The 16,953-nt window shown below is 44.7% G+C and overlaps 1 protein-coding gene across 3 annotated transcripts in view; it reads right to left on the bottom strand.

Annotated features, from left to right (window-relative positions):
- Nucleotides 1–14,488, bottom strand: part of carm1 (coactivator-associated arginine methyltransferase 1) — an 83,665-nt gene extending 69,177 nt beyond the window's left edge. For all 3 annotated transcript variants that reach the window (XM_043694808.1, XM_043694809.1, XM_043694810.1), the window contains exon 1: nt 14,250–14,488. In XM_043694808.1, the coding sequence (XP_043550743.1) occupies nt 14,250–14,391 (142 nt within the window). In that variant the 5' untranslated portion in view covers nt 14,392–14,488. The remainder of the gene's footprint in view (nt 1–14,249) is intronic.
- Between the last annotated feature and the right edge of the window lie 2,465 nt (nt 14,489–16,953).

Genomic DNA, 16,953 nt, shown 5'->3' with positions numbered 1-16,953 from the left:
TGGTTCAGCATATAGATTGATCAAAGAGCAACTGCACACAGAAAATATCCAACAATCTGTTGTACTGCTGGGTTCAAGTCTTGAAAGACACATCCAGGTGCACAGTATAAAACACTAGGAAATCATAACTGCATCACTGCCACGCCATGCTGGCTGGGAGAGCACTTCTGCACTGCATAAATGTTCTGATTAAAACACGGGTGATTTGCCTCCTGCCAATACATTTAAAGGAACTATTGTGTCTGCGATCGGAGTTTCTGCCTTTATCACTAACCCCCACACTGTCCTTTCAGCATTTTCTTTGCAGCTCACTGCTCAGCGGGCATTAAATGCAAATTCAGGATAAGCAGCCTGCCAGTGCAATTCTGTACTTCTCATTGGATAAAGACCAACAGATGTGGAAGGAAACTACATTTGCTGAAGAACAATAAAGGAAAATAATAGAGTAGATAAAGCTGCCGCATGGCAGAGATCCCAACTAACTTCAGAGGGTGTGTGTGTGTGTGTGTGTGTGTGTGTGTGCGCAAAAAGAAAAGAGCCATTCATTACATTTGAGGCACTAGAAAAGCTTCTCGAACATTTTTACACCTCACTACTTATTAATTCAAATAGAGCAGGAATCTTCACTATTTCTTTTAAAATGGTCACTATCAATTCTCCACTTTGGCTTCAAGTCACTCTTGTGACTGGTTCTGAAGAGAGGTTCCCAGTACACATGATTTTTTCAAAAGTAATAAACGCTGCATCTTAATGAGAAGATTGTAAAATTGCAGAACTTCCCTCCCACAGTCACCATTGTGCAGTTTGAGAAACGCCAGCCTTTGAATAGAGGGGTCGCAATCACTGTGACACAATTAATGATCTCCGAAATCTGGGATCAGGAACCAAGCCTCAAGTGAACAGATGTGTGCCTGGAAAGCAGCTTTACACAAAAACAGCATATGCATATCAAAATGAGGAGAGAAAGTATTTTATCCTTAAGCTGGAGTGAGCATACAATTTGTTTTGAGATTCAAAATGTTGGAGCAGTGAAACAGAAATTACTTACACTCACCCTTCACTTAACAGCATCTGACATTAACAGGACAGTCAAGAAAGATGTTTTTCAGCAAGCGCCTGAGGGACTTTCTAGGCAGCGTAGAACAAGCAACAATAAAATGAAACTTTAGCAGAAAACAGAATGTCATGGCAGACTGGACACAGTTTTTTTTTGGACATCAAAGCAAACAAATAACTGTAATTCACCAGTTACCATCACAGCCAGTGCTTCGTATTGTCACAAGAATTGTGCAACACGTTATCCAAACTAACTTTTAGTCCTCGCTTCTTATTCAAGTGCTGCTCAACTGAAGTTGAGTGGAGAACAAAGTGTTCACTGGCTCTCAGCAGAAACCATTCAAATGCCCATGCACAGAGTGCATCGAGACAAAGCTGGTTTTAAAGACAATTTGCATTTCCACCAAGGTTGCAGATGCGGAACATATTGGCAATTTCTCAGAATCTCACAGGATGCAGGACCCACACTTCTGCACCCTCACTTGTGATGGCTCACATGATAGTGCTGGCTAAACTGTTCTTTTCATCCACATGATGTTCCAACCACTACCTGAATTTCTTTTTTTGGAAAAACACCAGACAGAGCATAAACATACCTCAATCCTGACCCAGTTTGTGAAAGCAGCCTGCAATATTGCGATAAACAACTTGCACATGGAACTTTCAACCTTTTCACAGGGTCAATTCTAACAGCTTGGATCTTTGACTCCATTCAGTTTCTCACCCCATTTGTACACTTTCACTATGCCTGCTTATTCCTATCTCTATAAACACTGCCTGCCTCTACTCTTCCCTCAGCTCATCTCTCATGCTGCACGTCTTGGCTCCCTTTGGATCAAACTACTTCCATGCACTTCTAGTCAACTTCAGATGATCTACGGCTGGTGTCCGGACTTGCACCAAAGCCCCTTGCTTCTATGTTCATCGTCATACACTGGCTCCCAACTAAACAATGCCCTCTTTTTCCAAACAGTCCAAGGCCATTCCCCACCTTATGTTTGACTCTGTTCTTGTGAGCATCCCCTTTTTAAAAAAATCACATAATTAATGACACCATCTTCAGCAAATCAAGACCTCAATTTCAAGAGGGAATTTCAATCTATTTCTGCCCCTTAAAGATTCTCCCTGGACTCTAGCCTACTAATGCAGACTTTGGTCATTCTCCCCATACCTCAATGAAGTGGTGTCAAATTCTGATCATCACATTTGTGAAGTGCCTTGGGAGTTTATTGTTGTTACTTCAAGTTTCTTGAGAGAAAATTGGATTAACAGGAACAGAGTTACTACGTATATGAAAAAGAAACATGCATTTATATAGCACATTCATAACCATAGAAGACCACAAAATGTTTGCTTGACATGCAGCCACAGTGATAATGCAAGAAAACTGAAGTCAACTTTCATACAGCAAGCTCAAACAGGCAAGATAGTAACATGATAAACTGTTTTGCATTAGTATGAAGAGAGAGAGCATGCTTACAATGTCAGAGCTGAAAATGTGTTGCTGGAAAAGCACAGGTCAGGCAGCATCCAAGGAACAGGAGAAGCGATGTTTCAGGCATAAGCCCTTCTTCAGGGCTTACAATGTCAGCACAATAACAAGCAGCTGATAAAAGCCCCAGGGCATGGGTAATTAAGAAAAGAAAATAACCAGGTTCCAAATCACCAAATAAACACAGCTTTATTTTCTCAGTGTATGCAGATTTACCCAATCTCACTGTGGGAGCCAACAATGCTGCATTAGAGCAGTAAGTTTGCACTACTTTGCCTGCATGACTATAGGCATTGGGGGAAGACAGGATGGGCCTTGGTTGTGACAACCCTGCAGTAAAAAAGGAGAAAGCAAGGACTGCAGATGCTGGCAATCAGAGTCGAGAGTGTGGTATTGGAAAAGCACGGTAAATCAGGCAGCAACCGAGGAGCAGGAAAATAGAGGTTTTGGGCATAAGCCCTTCACCAGGAATGGGACAGGGCTTATGCCCGAAACAGCGATTCTCCTGCTCCTCGGATGCTGTCTGACATTGTGCTTTTCCAGCCCCACACTCTCGAACCTGCAATAAGAAAATCTGTTGACAAACACCATCACAAGACCTACAATTAATAGCTATTTGGTAAAATAATCGAGAATGTCTGTAACCAGCGTCCAGGAAATGATAGGAGAGAAAATAGCCTAAGTACACATCGAGAGCTACATACACAGAAGCTACCAGTGAGTGAGAACAAGTTGTTTTGTTGTCTAATAAAAGTATTTACAGAATAGAAATAGCAAAACAGGGTGTGCCACTGTTAAAGTCAAAAACATTTCCAATTCTCAATCAACATTGCTCCTTCTCAGTTTTTATTTAACTTTTTCTTAAATATCACCACTCAAACAAAAAGCTAGTGAACTTGGGGTAATAAGTATTGATGTCTTGAAAAATGTCCATATTACAGAGGTGGTACTGGACACCTTAAAATGCATAAGGATGGATAATTCCCTGGGACCTGATCAGATGTTAGCCAGAACTTTGTGGGAAGTTAGGAAAGAGTTTGCTGTGCCCCTTGCTGAGACACTTGTATCATCGATAGCCACAGGTAAGGGACCGGAAGATGGGTGGTTGGCTAATGTAGTGCCATTATTTAAGAAATGGGCATTGAACATACATATGGATAATAATGGAACAGTGCAAGTTAGATGGGCATCAGATTATTTTCACAGCTCAGTGCAACATCGAGGGCCAAAGGGCCTGTACTGCGCTGTAACGTTCTATCAAGGCTGTAAGGAAAAGCTCAGGAACTACAGATTGGTGAATGTTACACCAGTGGTAGGTTGTTGGAGGGGTTCTGAGATACAGGATTGCCATCCACTTGGAAACAAGAACTGATTAGGATAGTCAACATGGGAAATCGTTTCTAACTTGATTGACGTTTCTGAAGAGGTGACAAAGAAGATTGATGAAAACAGAGTGGTAAGACATTGTCTATACGAACGTCAGCAAAGTTTTCACATGGTACCTTGATTAGTAAGGCTAGATCACATGATCTGGACAAAATAGGCTTGAAGATAGGACAGGGCGCTGATGGAGGGCAGTTTTTCAGACTGAAGGCCTGTGACCAGCAGCATGCCACAAAGATCACTACTGGGCCCACTGCTTTTCATAATTTATATTAAATGATTTGGATTTGAATACAGGAGATATGGTTAGTAAGTTTGCAGATGACACCAAAGTTGGAGGTGTAGTGGACAGCGTAGAAGGTCAGAGTACAACGGAATCTTGATCAGATGGGCCAATGGGCTGAGGATTGGCAGATGGAGTTTTATTTAGAGACATGTGAGGTGTTGCATTTTGGTTAGGCAAACCAGGCAGGACTCATACAGGGCCCTAGGGAGTGTTGCCAAACAAAGAGACCTAGTGGAGTCAGGATGGTAAAGATGCTTGCCTTCATTGGTCAGAACATTTATAGGAGGGTGTCATGCTACTGACTTTAGAAGGCATTGTTGAGGCCACTTTTGGAATACTGCACACAATTCAGGTCGCTCTTCTATAACAAGGATGTTGTTGACAGAGTACAGAAAAGATTTACAAAGACTTTGGCAGGATGGAGAGTTTGAGCTTTCAGGACAGGCTGAATATGCCGGAGCTGTTTTCCCTTCAGCATCCAAGGCTGAGGGGGTGACCTTAGAGGTTTATAAAATCAGGAGGGGCATGGATAGGGTGAATAGCCAAAATGTTTTTCAGGGTGGGGGTGGAAGGCCTCCACAGCAGGACGACATAGGCTTACAGCAAGAGGGGCAAGATTTAAAAGGGACCGGAGAGGTATATTTTTCAAGCAGAGGGTGGTGTATGCCTGGAAAGAGCCATCAGTAGAAATGTTGGAGGCTGGTACACTAACAACATTTAAAAGGTATTTGGATGGGTACATAAATAGGAAAGCTTTAGAGGGATATGGGCCAAATGCTGGCAAATGGGACTAGGACAGATTGGGATGTCTGGTCAACATGGATGATTTGGACCGAAGTGTCTGTTTCCATGTTGTATCAATCACTATGACTCTATAATCTTCACTAATCACCTTAACTACTCACAGTGGTAAAAAAAAAACTTCACACAATCTCAGTTAAAAAAAGTCCTCCCAGAATTCATGACTGATTTTAAAAAATCGTTCTCAGGAAGAGTGTCACTGGCAAGTCCAGTCCTACCATTGATCCCTAATTGGCTGGAAGTGGTGGTGGAGGAAAGCTGCGTTCTTGAAGCACTGCGATCCTTGTGGTATAAAGAGAACCAACAGTGCTCTTAGGAAACGAATTCCAGGATTTGTCCATGACACCAAGGGAACTGCAATACAGTTCCAAGTCAGGATGGTGAGCCACTTGGACGGGAAACTGCAAGTGGTGGCCCTCCTATGCACCTGCTGCTCCTGCCCTTTTAGATGGTAGAGTTTGAAGGTTTACAATGTGTTTTTGATGGAGATTTGGTGCGTTATGCAGTGCATCTTGTTGATGGCTCATACTGCTGCACGCAGCAGGCAGTGGAAAATATTCTATCACACTCCTGACTTGTTCCTTGTAAACTGTGAACAGATTTCAGGGAGTCTGGAGTGAATTCCTCACCACAGAATTTCTTGCATCTAACTTGGTCTTGTAGCCACGATATTTGCAGATGGCTGGTCCAGTTCAGTTTTTGGTATCCCCAAAGCATTGATAGTGGAGGGATTTAGTGTTTGTAATGCCACTGAATATCAAAGGAGGGGAAGCTGGGTTCTCTCTTCCTTGAGATGGTCATTGTCTGACATTTGCTTGATTTGAATGTTACATGCCATCTTTCACCGCAAACCTGAAAATTGTCCAGGTCTTGCTGCATATATAGACAGACTGCTTCAGTAAGCAAGAGTTGCGAATGGTGCTGAACATTGTGCAATCATCAGCGAACATCCCATTTCTGACCTTATGATGGAGGCAAGATCATCGATGAAGCAACCAAAGATGGTTAGGGCCAGGACACTAGCCCGAGGAGCAACAGCATCCTGGAACAGAAATGATTAATCTCCAGAAACTACAACTATCTTCCTTTGTGCTAGGCATGGTTCCAACCAGCAGATATTTAACCCCTCCTCAATTCCCATAGACACCAATTTCAGTATGGCATCAAGAAGCCATAACAAGTCAAATGCTGCCTTGATGTCAAGGACAGTCACTCTTACCTAACCACTGAAATTCAGTTTCTTTCAATGTTTTTGGACCAAAGCCACAACGAGGTTAGGAGAGGAGTGGCACTGACAGAACACAAACTCAGCAGATTATTATTGAGGAAGTGCCACTCAATAGCACCATCTACAACCTCTCCCTTTGATGATTCAGAATAGATTTATATGGCATTAATTGGATTTGTCTTCTTTCCATGGATAGGACACATCTGGGTAATTTTCCACTGTCAGGTAGATGACAGTGTTGTAGCTGTTGCCAGGGTGCAGCTAATTCTGGTGGGCAAGTCTACAGTACTATTGTCAAAATACCATTGGGAGACATCATGTCTTTGAACACTTTGATATCATGTAGGATGATTCAAAAGTGGTATCTGAAATGGCGGAGATCTCAGGAGAAAGCAGAGATGTAAAGTTTACCATCACTTACTTCTGGCATTTATAGTCCTTGGGATTCTTCACATCTACCCTATCAAACCTGTCTAAAACCCTATAAAACACACACACTCTAGCAAGTCCCTCTCATTGCCTCCATAGAGCTCAAGCCTGTTCAATCTTTGAAGCCCAGCACAGTCAGTTAAAAAACAAGTGGAAAACCATGATTCAGTTTATACAAACTAATCACCATCATTGGGAAGGGTGACTACAACACTGCAGTCAGTCAGTCTGAGACACAGAGACAGACAGAATGCAAGAACTCTCACATACAGGCCTGCCCACCTACCCAAGGTCAGAAGAGGCCTGATCCAACCCACTTACAAATTACTGAATGGTTATTTTATAAACCAGACTATAATGTTGGTGCGGTCTAGACACACTCTACATGTCACCCAACTAAGCAATGACATTAAGACAATCTGTCGAATCCCCCTCAACCTCAGAGCGAGAGCGCATAGGTCAGAGTCATCACAATGAAATGCTCCAGCATTGTTCCCTTTTGGTAGCATCGCAGTGAGCTCAAAAGCCCTTCCAGAATTTGAGAGCACAATTGGCATAGACACTGCTCTACCACAAAGATGCTAAACCATTAATGTGGCTGTTCTGAAAGGTCCTTCCATTTCCTCAGTTCAGAGCAGGGACCTGCCAGCAACAATGTGGCAAAGTTAAGTAAGTTTGCAGATGATACAAAGATAGGACAGCTAATGTTGAGGAAGTGGGGAGGCTGCAGAAGGACTTGGAAATGCTAGGTGAGTGGGCAAAGTAGCAGCAATGGAATAAAATGTAGAAAAGTGCAAGGTTACACATTTTGTTGGGAAGAATAGAGAAGTAAATTATTTTCTAAACGGGGAGGCTGAAAATAAATCTGAAGCAGAAAGAGACTTGGCAGTCCTTCTTCAGGTTAAGATGCAGGTTCAGTTGGTGATTAAGAAGGCAAATGCAATGCTGGCAATCATTTCGAGAGGGCTAGAAAACAAGAGCAAAGACGTACTGCTGAAGCTGTACAAGATTCCGGTCAGAACGCATTTGAAATATTGTTGGCAGTTTTGGCGCCCATACCCAAGGAAAGGTATGCTGCTGTTGGAAGAATCCTGGGGATGAAGGGCTTGTCATATGAGTGGTGGTTGAGGACTCTGGGTCTGTACTTGGGAGATTCAAAAGATGGGGTGCAGGGGGACCTTTAGAACAGAGATGAGGAGGAATTAACTCAGTCAGAGGGTGGTGACTCTGTGGAACTAATTGTTGCAGAGTGTTGTATAGGACAAGTCATTGAGTGTATTTAAGACAGATATAGATAGATTCTTGATCATTAATGGATCAAGGGTTATACAGTCATAGAATCATAGAGATGTACGAAAGCAGACCCTTTAGTCCAACTCGTCCATGCCGACTAGATATCCCAAACTAATCTAGTCCCATTTGCCAGCACTTGGCCCATATCCCTTCAAATCCTTCCTGTTCATGTACCCATCCAGATGCCTTTTAAATGCTGCAATTGTACCAGCCTCCCCCGCCTCCTCTGGCAGCTTATTCAATACACACACCACCCTCTGCGTGAAAACATTGCCCCTTGGGTCTCTTTTTATCTTTCCCCTCTCACCCTAAACCTATGCCCTCTAGTACTGAACTCCCCCACCCTAGGGAAAAGACCTTGGCTATTCACATTATCCATGCCCCTCATGATTTTATAAATCTCTAAGGTCACCATCAGCCTGTGACGCTCCTGGAAAAACAGCCCTAGCCTATTCAACCTACCCCTATAGCTCAAACCCTCCAACCCTGGCAACATCCTATGGTTATGGAGGGTTATGGAGAGAAGGAGAATGGAAAACATTCTCAAGGGAAACAATAGAGAAACATATCAATCATGAACAAATGGCACAGCAAACTCGATGTCTGAATGGCCTAATTATGTTCCTATATCTTATGGTCTAACATTGTTCCCCAACTGACAAGATCACACAGCAGCAGCATTTTCAAATATGTGAAGGGTTTGGGAACATCAGAGTAAGTGACTTGATACAGTATGAACAGTCAACTTTCTCTTCAATTATATCTGCTCCCTACCTATTTCCCCATGGCCCTTAAGTGGTAATGTAACCACCATTGGGACAGAGGGATGACAGTTTCATTCTGCTTGCCTCATACAAATATCTGTCAATGAAGAGAGTAGAACTGTCTCAAAATGGTTGGAGAAGGTTTATCCCAGGCCATTAACACAATCTCTCCCTACTGCACGCTCAGAGAACAAACTGCACTGAGACAGGCAGCAACAAGAGACTACAAAATCAACTACAGATAACCTCTTTGAATAGCCAGTTTCTGTATTACCAGAACACAACAGAGTCACACCAATAGGCATCCACTGTCACACTTAAGTCCAATTTATTCTGGAGTGCACAAGATCTCAGGTGAAAGATTCTCTGCTCATTACTTTTTAAAAAATGCTTTTGAAGCCAAGGGGAAGAAAAACAGAATTATTATTTCCTGCTAGTACCTAACAATCACAACATTGCACAATATGGTTAAATACAGAGCAAAGCTGCCTCTACAACAGTTCCAAGAAGGGTCGCTTACCGCTGAAAAATGAATCAGTTATTTACTTCAAAACAATCTGGTTTATCCTCTTGAAAACTGCAGATTTTGCTGTTCAAAACTGTTCAAAAGGATCGCTAGTCAAGAAAGAGGAACATTAGAGTGCGTAGAGAAGAATGAATGGGTTTTAGCATCAACTGTGTTATTATACTACATTCCAAGACAGTTGGGTCATATCTAAGGTCATGTCACTGCAAACAACTCCCAAACCTAACTTGCTTCTAGTGGTACAGAACCATAACCAATACCTAATGCAGAGGTAAGCTTTGTACAAGATCAGAAAAAAAAATGATGTGGAGGTACCAGTGTTGAACTGGAGTGGGCAAAGTCAAAAATCTACTTTAAAGAAAGGCTTTCTCCACAGCCCAGCTTGGTGACAGTAAATAAGTGTTGCACGAGGATATGCAGTGATGAATAATAAAGCAGGTGCTCAAATGTGCGCACATCAAGAGGTACAAATTTCATTGCTAGTAATACAAACTGTCTCGTGGGACAAGGATTCTTGCAGCCATCTGACAAGAGTAAAGTGATGGCAAATATTCTGCCAGCAAACATTTGGGTCCACGTTGAAATAATAACGTTTGGCTATTTGGTAATAACTAACACATGCTGTTGAGCCCAAATCAGGAGCTAAGGGGTGTAACTGCACTTATTGCAAGAAGTTTTAGGGACTGGTCACAGCTGCTGAAGGCTAAAATAGTTAAGAATCGCCCCCACAAAATTTCCAGCCACCCTACTCAGTAGCAGCACACAAGTATCACCTCCAGCTCAGAAATGGACAATCCCACACTAGGTTCAAGTTGATCTCTTAGAATCTAGAATGTGCAGTTCTAAATCTTGGCCTCATCAGGTTGATAGCTGCCTCAAGTCTAAATCAGTAGATTGCAGCTCTGATTCACACTTGAGGAAGCTGAGCAGAAAATATAGGCTGGCACTCCCAGTACAGTGCTGAGAGAGTGCTTCAGTGCACAGGCTGCAGTCTTTTGGCCAAGATGCTGAACGGAGGACCCACCCGTCCCCTCAGGTGGTGGTAACAGATCCTTGCTTACTATTTGGAAGGAGCATGGATGTTCTCCCCAGCCAAAAGCACGCAAAAAAAAGTAACAATCTCATTGCTATTTGTGGGAGCTTGCTGCAAGTACTACATTAGACAAATAAAAACTAAAAGGACTGCAGATGCTGTAAATCAGAAACAAGAACAAAAACTGTTCAAAAAGTTCAACAGCTCTGGCAGGTGGACGGGGGCAGTGTTGGGTGCATGTGGGGAAGCAGTGTTGGACGGTGGTTGGGGGCGGGGGCTTGCGCGCGGTGGGCTACTGCCTCGTCTCCTGAATGGGGAGCAGACTTAAAAAAACTCCGAGCCCAAGAGGAAAGGCATTTAATAGATTAACCGAATAATCGATTATCTGAACAAAATAGTGCCCGCCCATCTCATTCGGATAATCGAGGTTCCTCTGTATATCCAGGGTTACCACAGGAAGTGAGGAATGAGACTGCTGTACCTCTGGCGATGATCTTTGCATCCTCACTCTCCACAGGAGTGGTACCGAATGATTGAAGGGAGGCAAACATTCAAGAAAGGGAATAGGGAAATTCTTGGGTATTACAGAGAAGTCTGTCTTATGTTTGTGGAAAGCAAGGTCCTGGAAAGGATTCTGAGAGATTGGATTTATGACTATTTGGAAAAACAATTTGATCAAGTCATGCCTCACACAGCCATACTGAGTTCTTTGAGGGTGTGACAAAATAAGTTGACGATGGTCGAGCAGTGGATATGGTGTACATGGATTTCAGTAAGGCATTTCATAAGGTTTCCCCCGGTAGGCTCATTCAGAAAGTTATGAGGCATGGGATACAGGGAAATTTGGCTGTCTGGATACAGAATTGGCTGGCCAAAAGACGACAGCGAGTAGTAGTGGACGGAAAATATTCTGCCTGGAGGTTGATGACTAGTGCTGTTCAGCGGGGATCTGCTCTTTGTAGTTTCTATAAATGACTTGGATGAAGAAGTGATTGGTATGCCTGCCGATGACACAAAGGTCAGTGGTGTGGCAGATTGTGTTGCAGGCTACAAGACATGGACAGGATGCAAAGCTGGACTGAGAAATGGCAGATGGAGTTCAAACTTGATAAATGAAATGATTCATTTTGTAAGGTTGAGTCTGAATGCTGAATACAGGGTTAAAGACAGGATTCTTGGCAGTGTAGAGGAACAGCAGGATCTTGGGGTCCACTTATATGGATCCCTCAAAGTTGCCACCTAAGTTGATACGATTGTTAAGAGGGTTTTTTGACTTTCATTATCTGGAGGACTGAGTCACAAGGTTTTGCTGCACCTCTATAAAACCCTGATTGGACCACACTTGTAATACTGGGTCCAGTTCTGGTCACCTCCTTGTAGGGAGGATGTTGATGTTTTAGACAGTGTGCAGAGGAGATTTACCAGGATACTGCCCAGATTGGAGGGCTTGGCTCATGAAGAGAAGTTGAGTAAGCTGGGGGTTTTCAAACTGGAGAGAAAGAAGAGAAGGGACTTGATAGAGGTGAACAAGTAATGAGAGGCAATAGATAGAGCAGATAGCCAAAGACTTCTCCCGAGGGTAGAAACTGCTGTCATGGGGGGGGGGGGGGGGGTCGTAATTTTAAGGTGATTGGAGGAAGGTATTAGGAAGATGTCAGAGGTAGGTTGTTTACACAGAGTGGTGGATGCATGGAATGCACTGCCAGCAGTGGTATAGAGTCAGAGACATTAGGGACATTTAAGCAACTGCTGGAAAAGCACATGGACAGCAGTAAATTGAGGGTTAGGCTGATCTTAGATCAAGATATATGTTCAGCACAACATCGTGGACTGAAGGGCCTGTACTATTCTCTGTTCATAGCTGTCGATCGTGGAATAATTGAAAGATATATACAAGTCTGAAGAAAAGGCAGAGGATTGCAGGAGTTAGAGATATTCAAAGGTAATTGTATTAATCTAAAGTTTTGGGTATTGAGGAACTAGGAGCCTAGGTTAGCAAGAGTAAGAGTGATGAACAGTCCCCCAATTCAAAATCATACATTCAGCAAGTGTGGTGGGTGCTTATTCTACCAGTGGATTGTCTAGGCACAAGGTGTAACATTCACATGCATCTCAAATCAGCTAGCTTTGCAGAGAGAGAAAAGATTGGCTCAGCGTGTATTTGATAGCTCTGGGTAATGAACACCAACCCAAAGTCAACTTTAAAATGTAACAAATTGAGCAATCAACACCAGGCTTGCAACTGGAGTAGGATCAAAAGGTAACGGTCCAATTATTATAATGGGGAGGAAGATAACTTTTTAGAGATTTAAAGAATCATGTTCAGTAACTGTCACAAAGTATCATTGGAAGTGGATAACATCAGGAGTCCATGAATTCTGCAAATAGTCGATACTGTAAAGACTTGACCTGAAAGCAGTACCATACAGGATAAACAACAGGGTGTTACCATAAAATGAGTAATTTTTAAAAGTTATTCAAGCCTCTCCCCTCCTGCTCCTGTTTAGTGTCACCAAACTCTGTTTAGTTGCAGCATTTTCTTGTGCAGATAGAATATGACAATCTAATAGATGAGTTAATGCTTTCAACATCCACAATTACAGATTGTAACAACTCACTTAAATGTGGGGAAATTACCCAAATTGACAAGTTACAGCAAACCCTGAAGATCTGAAATAAATAACAGGACAATCTGGAGATTCTGCTAAGAACTGAGACATGTTCAGGTTTTTTAAGATCTGAACAAAGATATTCACAAGATGAGAAGGACCAGAACAAGGCAAAAAGAGGAGACTCACTCACAAAGATCACTCAGAAAATGTGCAGGAAGGGAAATGATGAATTAGTTAAATGGAAGAAAATGATCAAGGGAGACACACCGAGGCAGAGTGTGTCTGTGGGGAAGTAGAGAAATAAAAAGATAGAAAATACTGATTAGATTAGATTACCGATAGTTTGGAAACAAGGCCTTCGGACCAACCAGTCCACGCTGACCCTCCGAAGAGTAGCCCACCCAGACCCATTTCCCTCTGACTAATGCACCTAACACTATGGGCAATTTAGCATGGCCAATTCACCTGCACACCTTTGGACTGTGGGAGGAAACCCACGCAGACACGGGGAGAAGGTCTGCGTGGAGCTTGCACAGTCACCCAAGGCTGGAATCGAACCCGGGTCCATGGCATGGTGAGGCAGCAATGCTAACTACTGAGCCACCGTGCCACCCCAGCATCGTCCTCCATATTGAATGATCTCCAAATTCATGGTTGGTCACTGATAGATCCAAGGGCAGTACGGTGGCTCAGGGGCTAGACTGCTGCCTCACGGCGCCAGGGTCCCAGGTTCGATTCCAGCCTCAGGTGACTGTCTGTGTGGAGTTTGCACATTCTCCCCGTGTCTGAGTGGGTTTCCTCCGGGTGCTCTGGTTTCCTCCCACAGTCCAATGATGTGCAGGTCAGGGTGGATTGGCCAGTGTTAGGTGCATTAGTCAGAGGGAAATGGGTCTGGGTGGGTTACTCTTCGGAGGACATGTGGCCACATGGAAGAGGAGAATTCCACAACAGTCTGTAACCCGATAACAAACCTGTTTAACAGCAACAACGGCACAGACTGGGTCTGCCTGACGGATTAATAACTCAGGCAGCATCTTCCTCGTGTTTATTTTAAAATGCCCAGACGGTCAGTTTTAAACAACCCTGGAGCCCGGGCCCGGGGGGAGAGCAGACGCCACAGGGACAGAGGCCTCGGCCTTTCCTCAGGAGCCGCTTCCTCAGCGACAACATGTGGGAGAGTTACCCCACAGCCTGGACCTGGGCCCGGGAGGACAGCGGGCCCCGGATCCCCGGTCTCTCTCTCACCCCCCCGCCCCGTCCCCGGGCCCGGTCTCTCTCTCTCCCCCCTGTCCCCGGGCCCGGATCCCCGGTCTCTCCCTCCCCCCTGTCCCCGGGCCCACACTCACTGCTGTAGAGGCTGATGAACGCGCTGTCCTGGGTGGTTTTAATCTCCAGTTTAAGCGGCTGTTGGTCTGAGCGCCGCTGGATCTCCCCGTTCTGATCCCCGATCGACACCAGCCGCACGCCCGGGAACACCGTGGTCGCCATTTTCTGTTTTAAAAAAAATCACCCAGTGGAGCCCTCTCTCCCTCACGCGCGCGCGCCCTCGCTCGCTCGCGACACCCTCCGACCGGCTCAGGGAGCGCGGGCCGGGCCCGGCGCAACCCTCCCCCTTTTTAACAAGGCGCGGGTCCGCGGCGGCGCGCGTTCCCGCCACCACATGGGGGAGCCCGAGAGCCACGGGGAGGGGAGCTGTAATACCGGGATCTGACCACGAGAGGACGCGCGTTCCCGCCACCACACGGGGGAGCGCAAGAGTAGGGGGGTGGTGCTGTAATATCGGGATCTGACCACAAGAGGACGCCCGTTTCCAACACGGCGGCGTTATGCTGTAATACTGGGTCAAACCATCGGAGGCGCGATGTTAACAAATATCACACAGCAACCTCATGGAGAAGGAGCAGCGCTCCGAGAGCTTGTGCTTCCAGTTAAACCTGTTGGACTGTAACCTGGTTCTGGATTAGTGGTGCTGGAAGAGCACAGCAGTTCAGGCAGCATCCAAGGAGCAGCGAAATCGACGTTTCGGGCTTGGGTGATTTTTAATTTTGTACACTCCAGCCCAGCAGGTTTATTTGGAAGCACCATCTTTCTAAGCGCTGCTCCTTCATCAGGTGGTTGTGGAGCAGGATCACAAGACGCAGAATTTATAGCAAAAGGTTACAGTGTCTTGCGATTGAAATATATTAAACAAACGTAGATTAGGTCTTTCATCTTTTAGAGTGGGCTTGCTAGCTTCGGTTCGTTAATATGTACTGTAAATCATAGGAGGCGCAAGAGCTTCGTGTGGAAAAAGCGATTCAGACCCACAGGCGGGGGGTGTTCGGGAACACTGTTGTAAACCGCATTAGACCACAGGAGGGAGGCAGGGAACACTATGTTGTAATACCGGAATGGACCACCGGAGGGAGGCCGGGAACACTATGTTGTAATACCGGAATGGACCACCGGAGGGAGGCCGGGAACACTATGTTGTAATACCCGATTGGGTCCGCAGGAGGGAGGCCGGGAACACTATGTTGTAATACCGGATTTGACCGCAGGGTGGGGGGGGGTGAGAACGCCATGTTGTAATACCGAATTGGACCACAAGAGGGAGGCCGGGAACGCCATGTTGTAATACCGAATCTGACCACAGGAGGGAGGCCGGGAACGCCATGTTGTAATACCGAATCTGACCACAGGAGGGAGCCGGGAACGCCATTTTGTAATACCGGATTGGACCACAAGAGGGAGGCCGGGAACGCCATGTTGTAATACCGTATTGGACCACAAGAGGGAGCACAGGGAACACCATGTAATAAAAATAGAAGTTGCTGAAAAAGTGCAGTTGATCTGGCAAGGTCTGATGACCCTTCCTCAGAACTGATGGTAGCTGGGAAAATGTCGGTTTATGTGCAGAAGATAGGGCAGAGGGAGGGAATAAGGAGTAAATGTTAGGTGGGGAAAGAGCTCAAAGACAGGGAAGAGCGGTTAGATAGACAAAGGAGTAGATAATGATCGGGCTGGGAGGGTGAATCACTGTGAATGGAGACAATGAGTGGTGAACAATGAGTTGTATGTAATGGTAGATTATGTGATAACAAGCAATAAAATCGACGTTTTGGGCAAAAACCCTTCATCAGGATGCTGCCTGAACTGCTGTGCTTTTCCAGCACGCCTAATCCAGAATCTGGTTTCCAGCATCTGCAGTCATTGTTTTTACCTATGTGACAATGAGGCCTGGTATGTGGTGTAGGGGGCTAGGACATGGGAGAGTTCAGGCCCTCAAATTACTGAACTTGATGTTAAGTCTAGAGGGCTGCAGGGAGCCAAGGCAGCTTGTACTGAGTTTCGCTGGAGCACTACAGCAAGCCTGAGACAGAGACGTTGGCCAGGGAATAGGGTGATGTGTTAATGTGGCAGGCAGCTGGAAGGTCAGGGTCTTTTTTTGTGGGTAGAACATAAATGTTTTGCAAAGTGGTCACCTAGTCCATGCTTTTGTTTCACATTGTGAGCAGCAAATGCAGTAGACTAGATTGTGTGAAGTGCAGGTAAAGTGTTGCTTTACCTATGTTATGAAGATGTAGGTGTACTGTACCTTTAAGGGAGTTAAAAGCTAGCAGAACTACCTGACAGCACCAAGTGTTCTGAACAAATTAACAATGTAACACGTAGTCGAAAGTTAGATTAGCTGGGTTGCCTGGAGATGACAGAAACAAATTCAAATTTGGCCAATCAATTCAAATTATGCTCCAAAAGTACCAAACTCCAATCAAATTTGAATTTAGTATATTGACAATCTTAAAAGCCAATGACACAATCTGATGCTTTGGGAGGTGGAGAACAAGGAAAACCTGAACAGTTGGGAGGAGAACTGCCAAGCCTCCAGCATCTGCAGACTGCCAGGAGAATAGCTCTCTTAAAGGTATCTTTAACGATCAATAACCTGTGAAACAGAAATCCCTAAGAAGAAGAAAAGAAGACAAAGGAAGATCCAAATAGAAGATTCGACAGCTGGCTGGTTTTGAAAACTTGAATTTTTGGTAATTCTTAATCATGGGCTTTTGTCAG

This window comes from Chiloscyllium plagiosum, chromosome 8, assembly GCF_004010195.1.
Source record: "Chiloscyllium plagiosum isolate BGI_BamShark_2017 chromosome 8, ASM401019v2, whole genome shotgun sequence".
Taxonomy (NCBI): domain Eukaryota; kingdom Metazoa; phylum Chordata; class Chondrichthyes; order Orectolobiformes; family Hemiscylliidae; genus Chiloscyllium; species Chiloscyllium plagiosum.
This window is presented reverse-complemented; position numbering and strand designations above follow the sequence as displayed.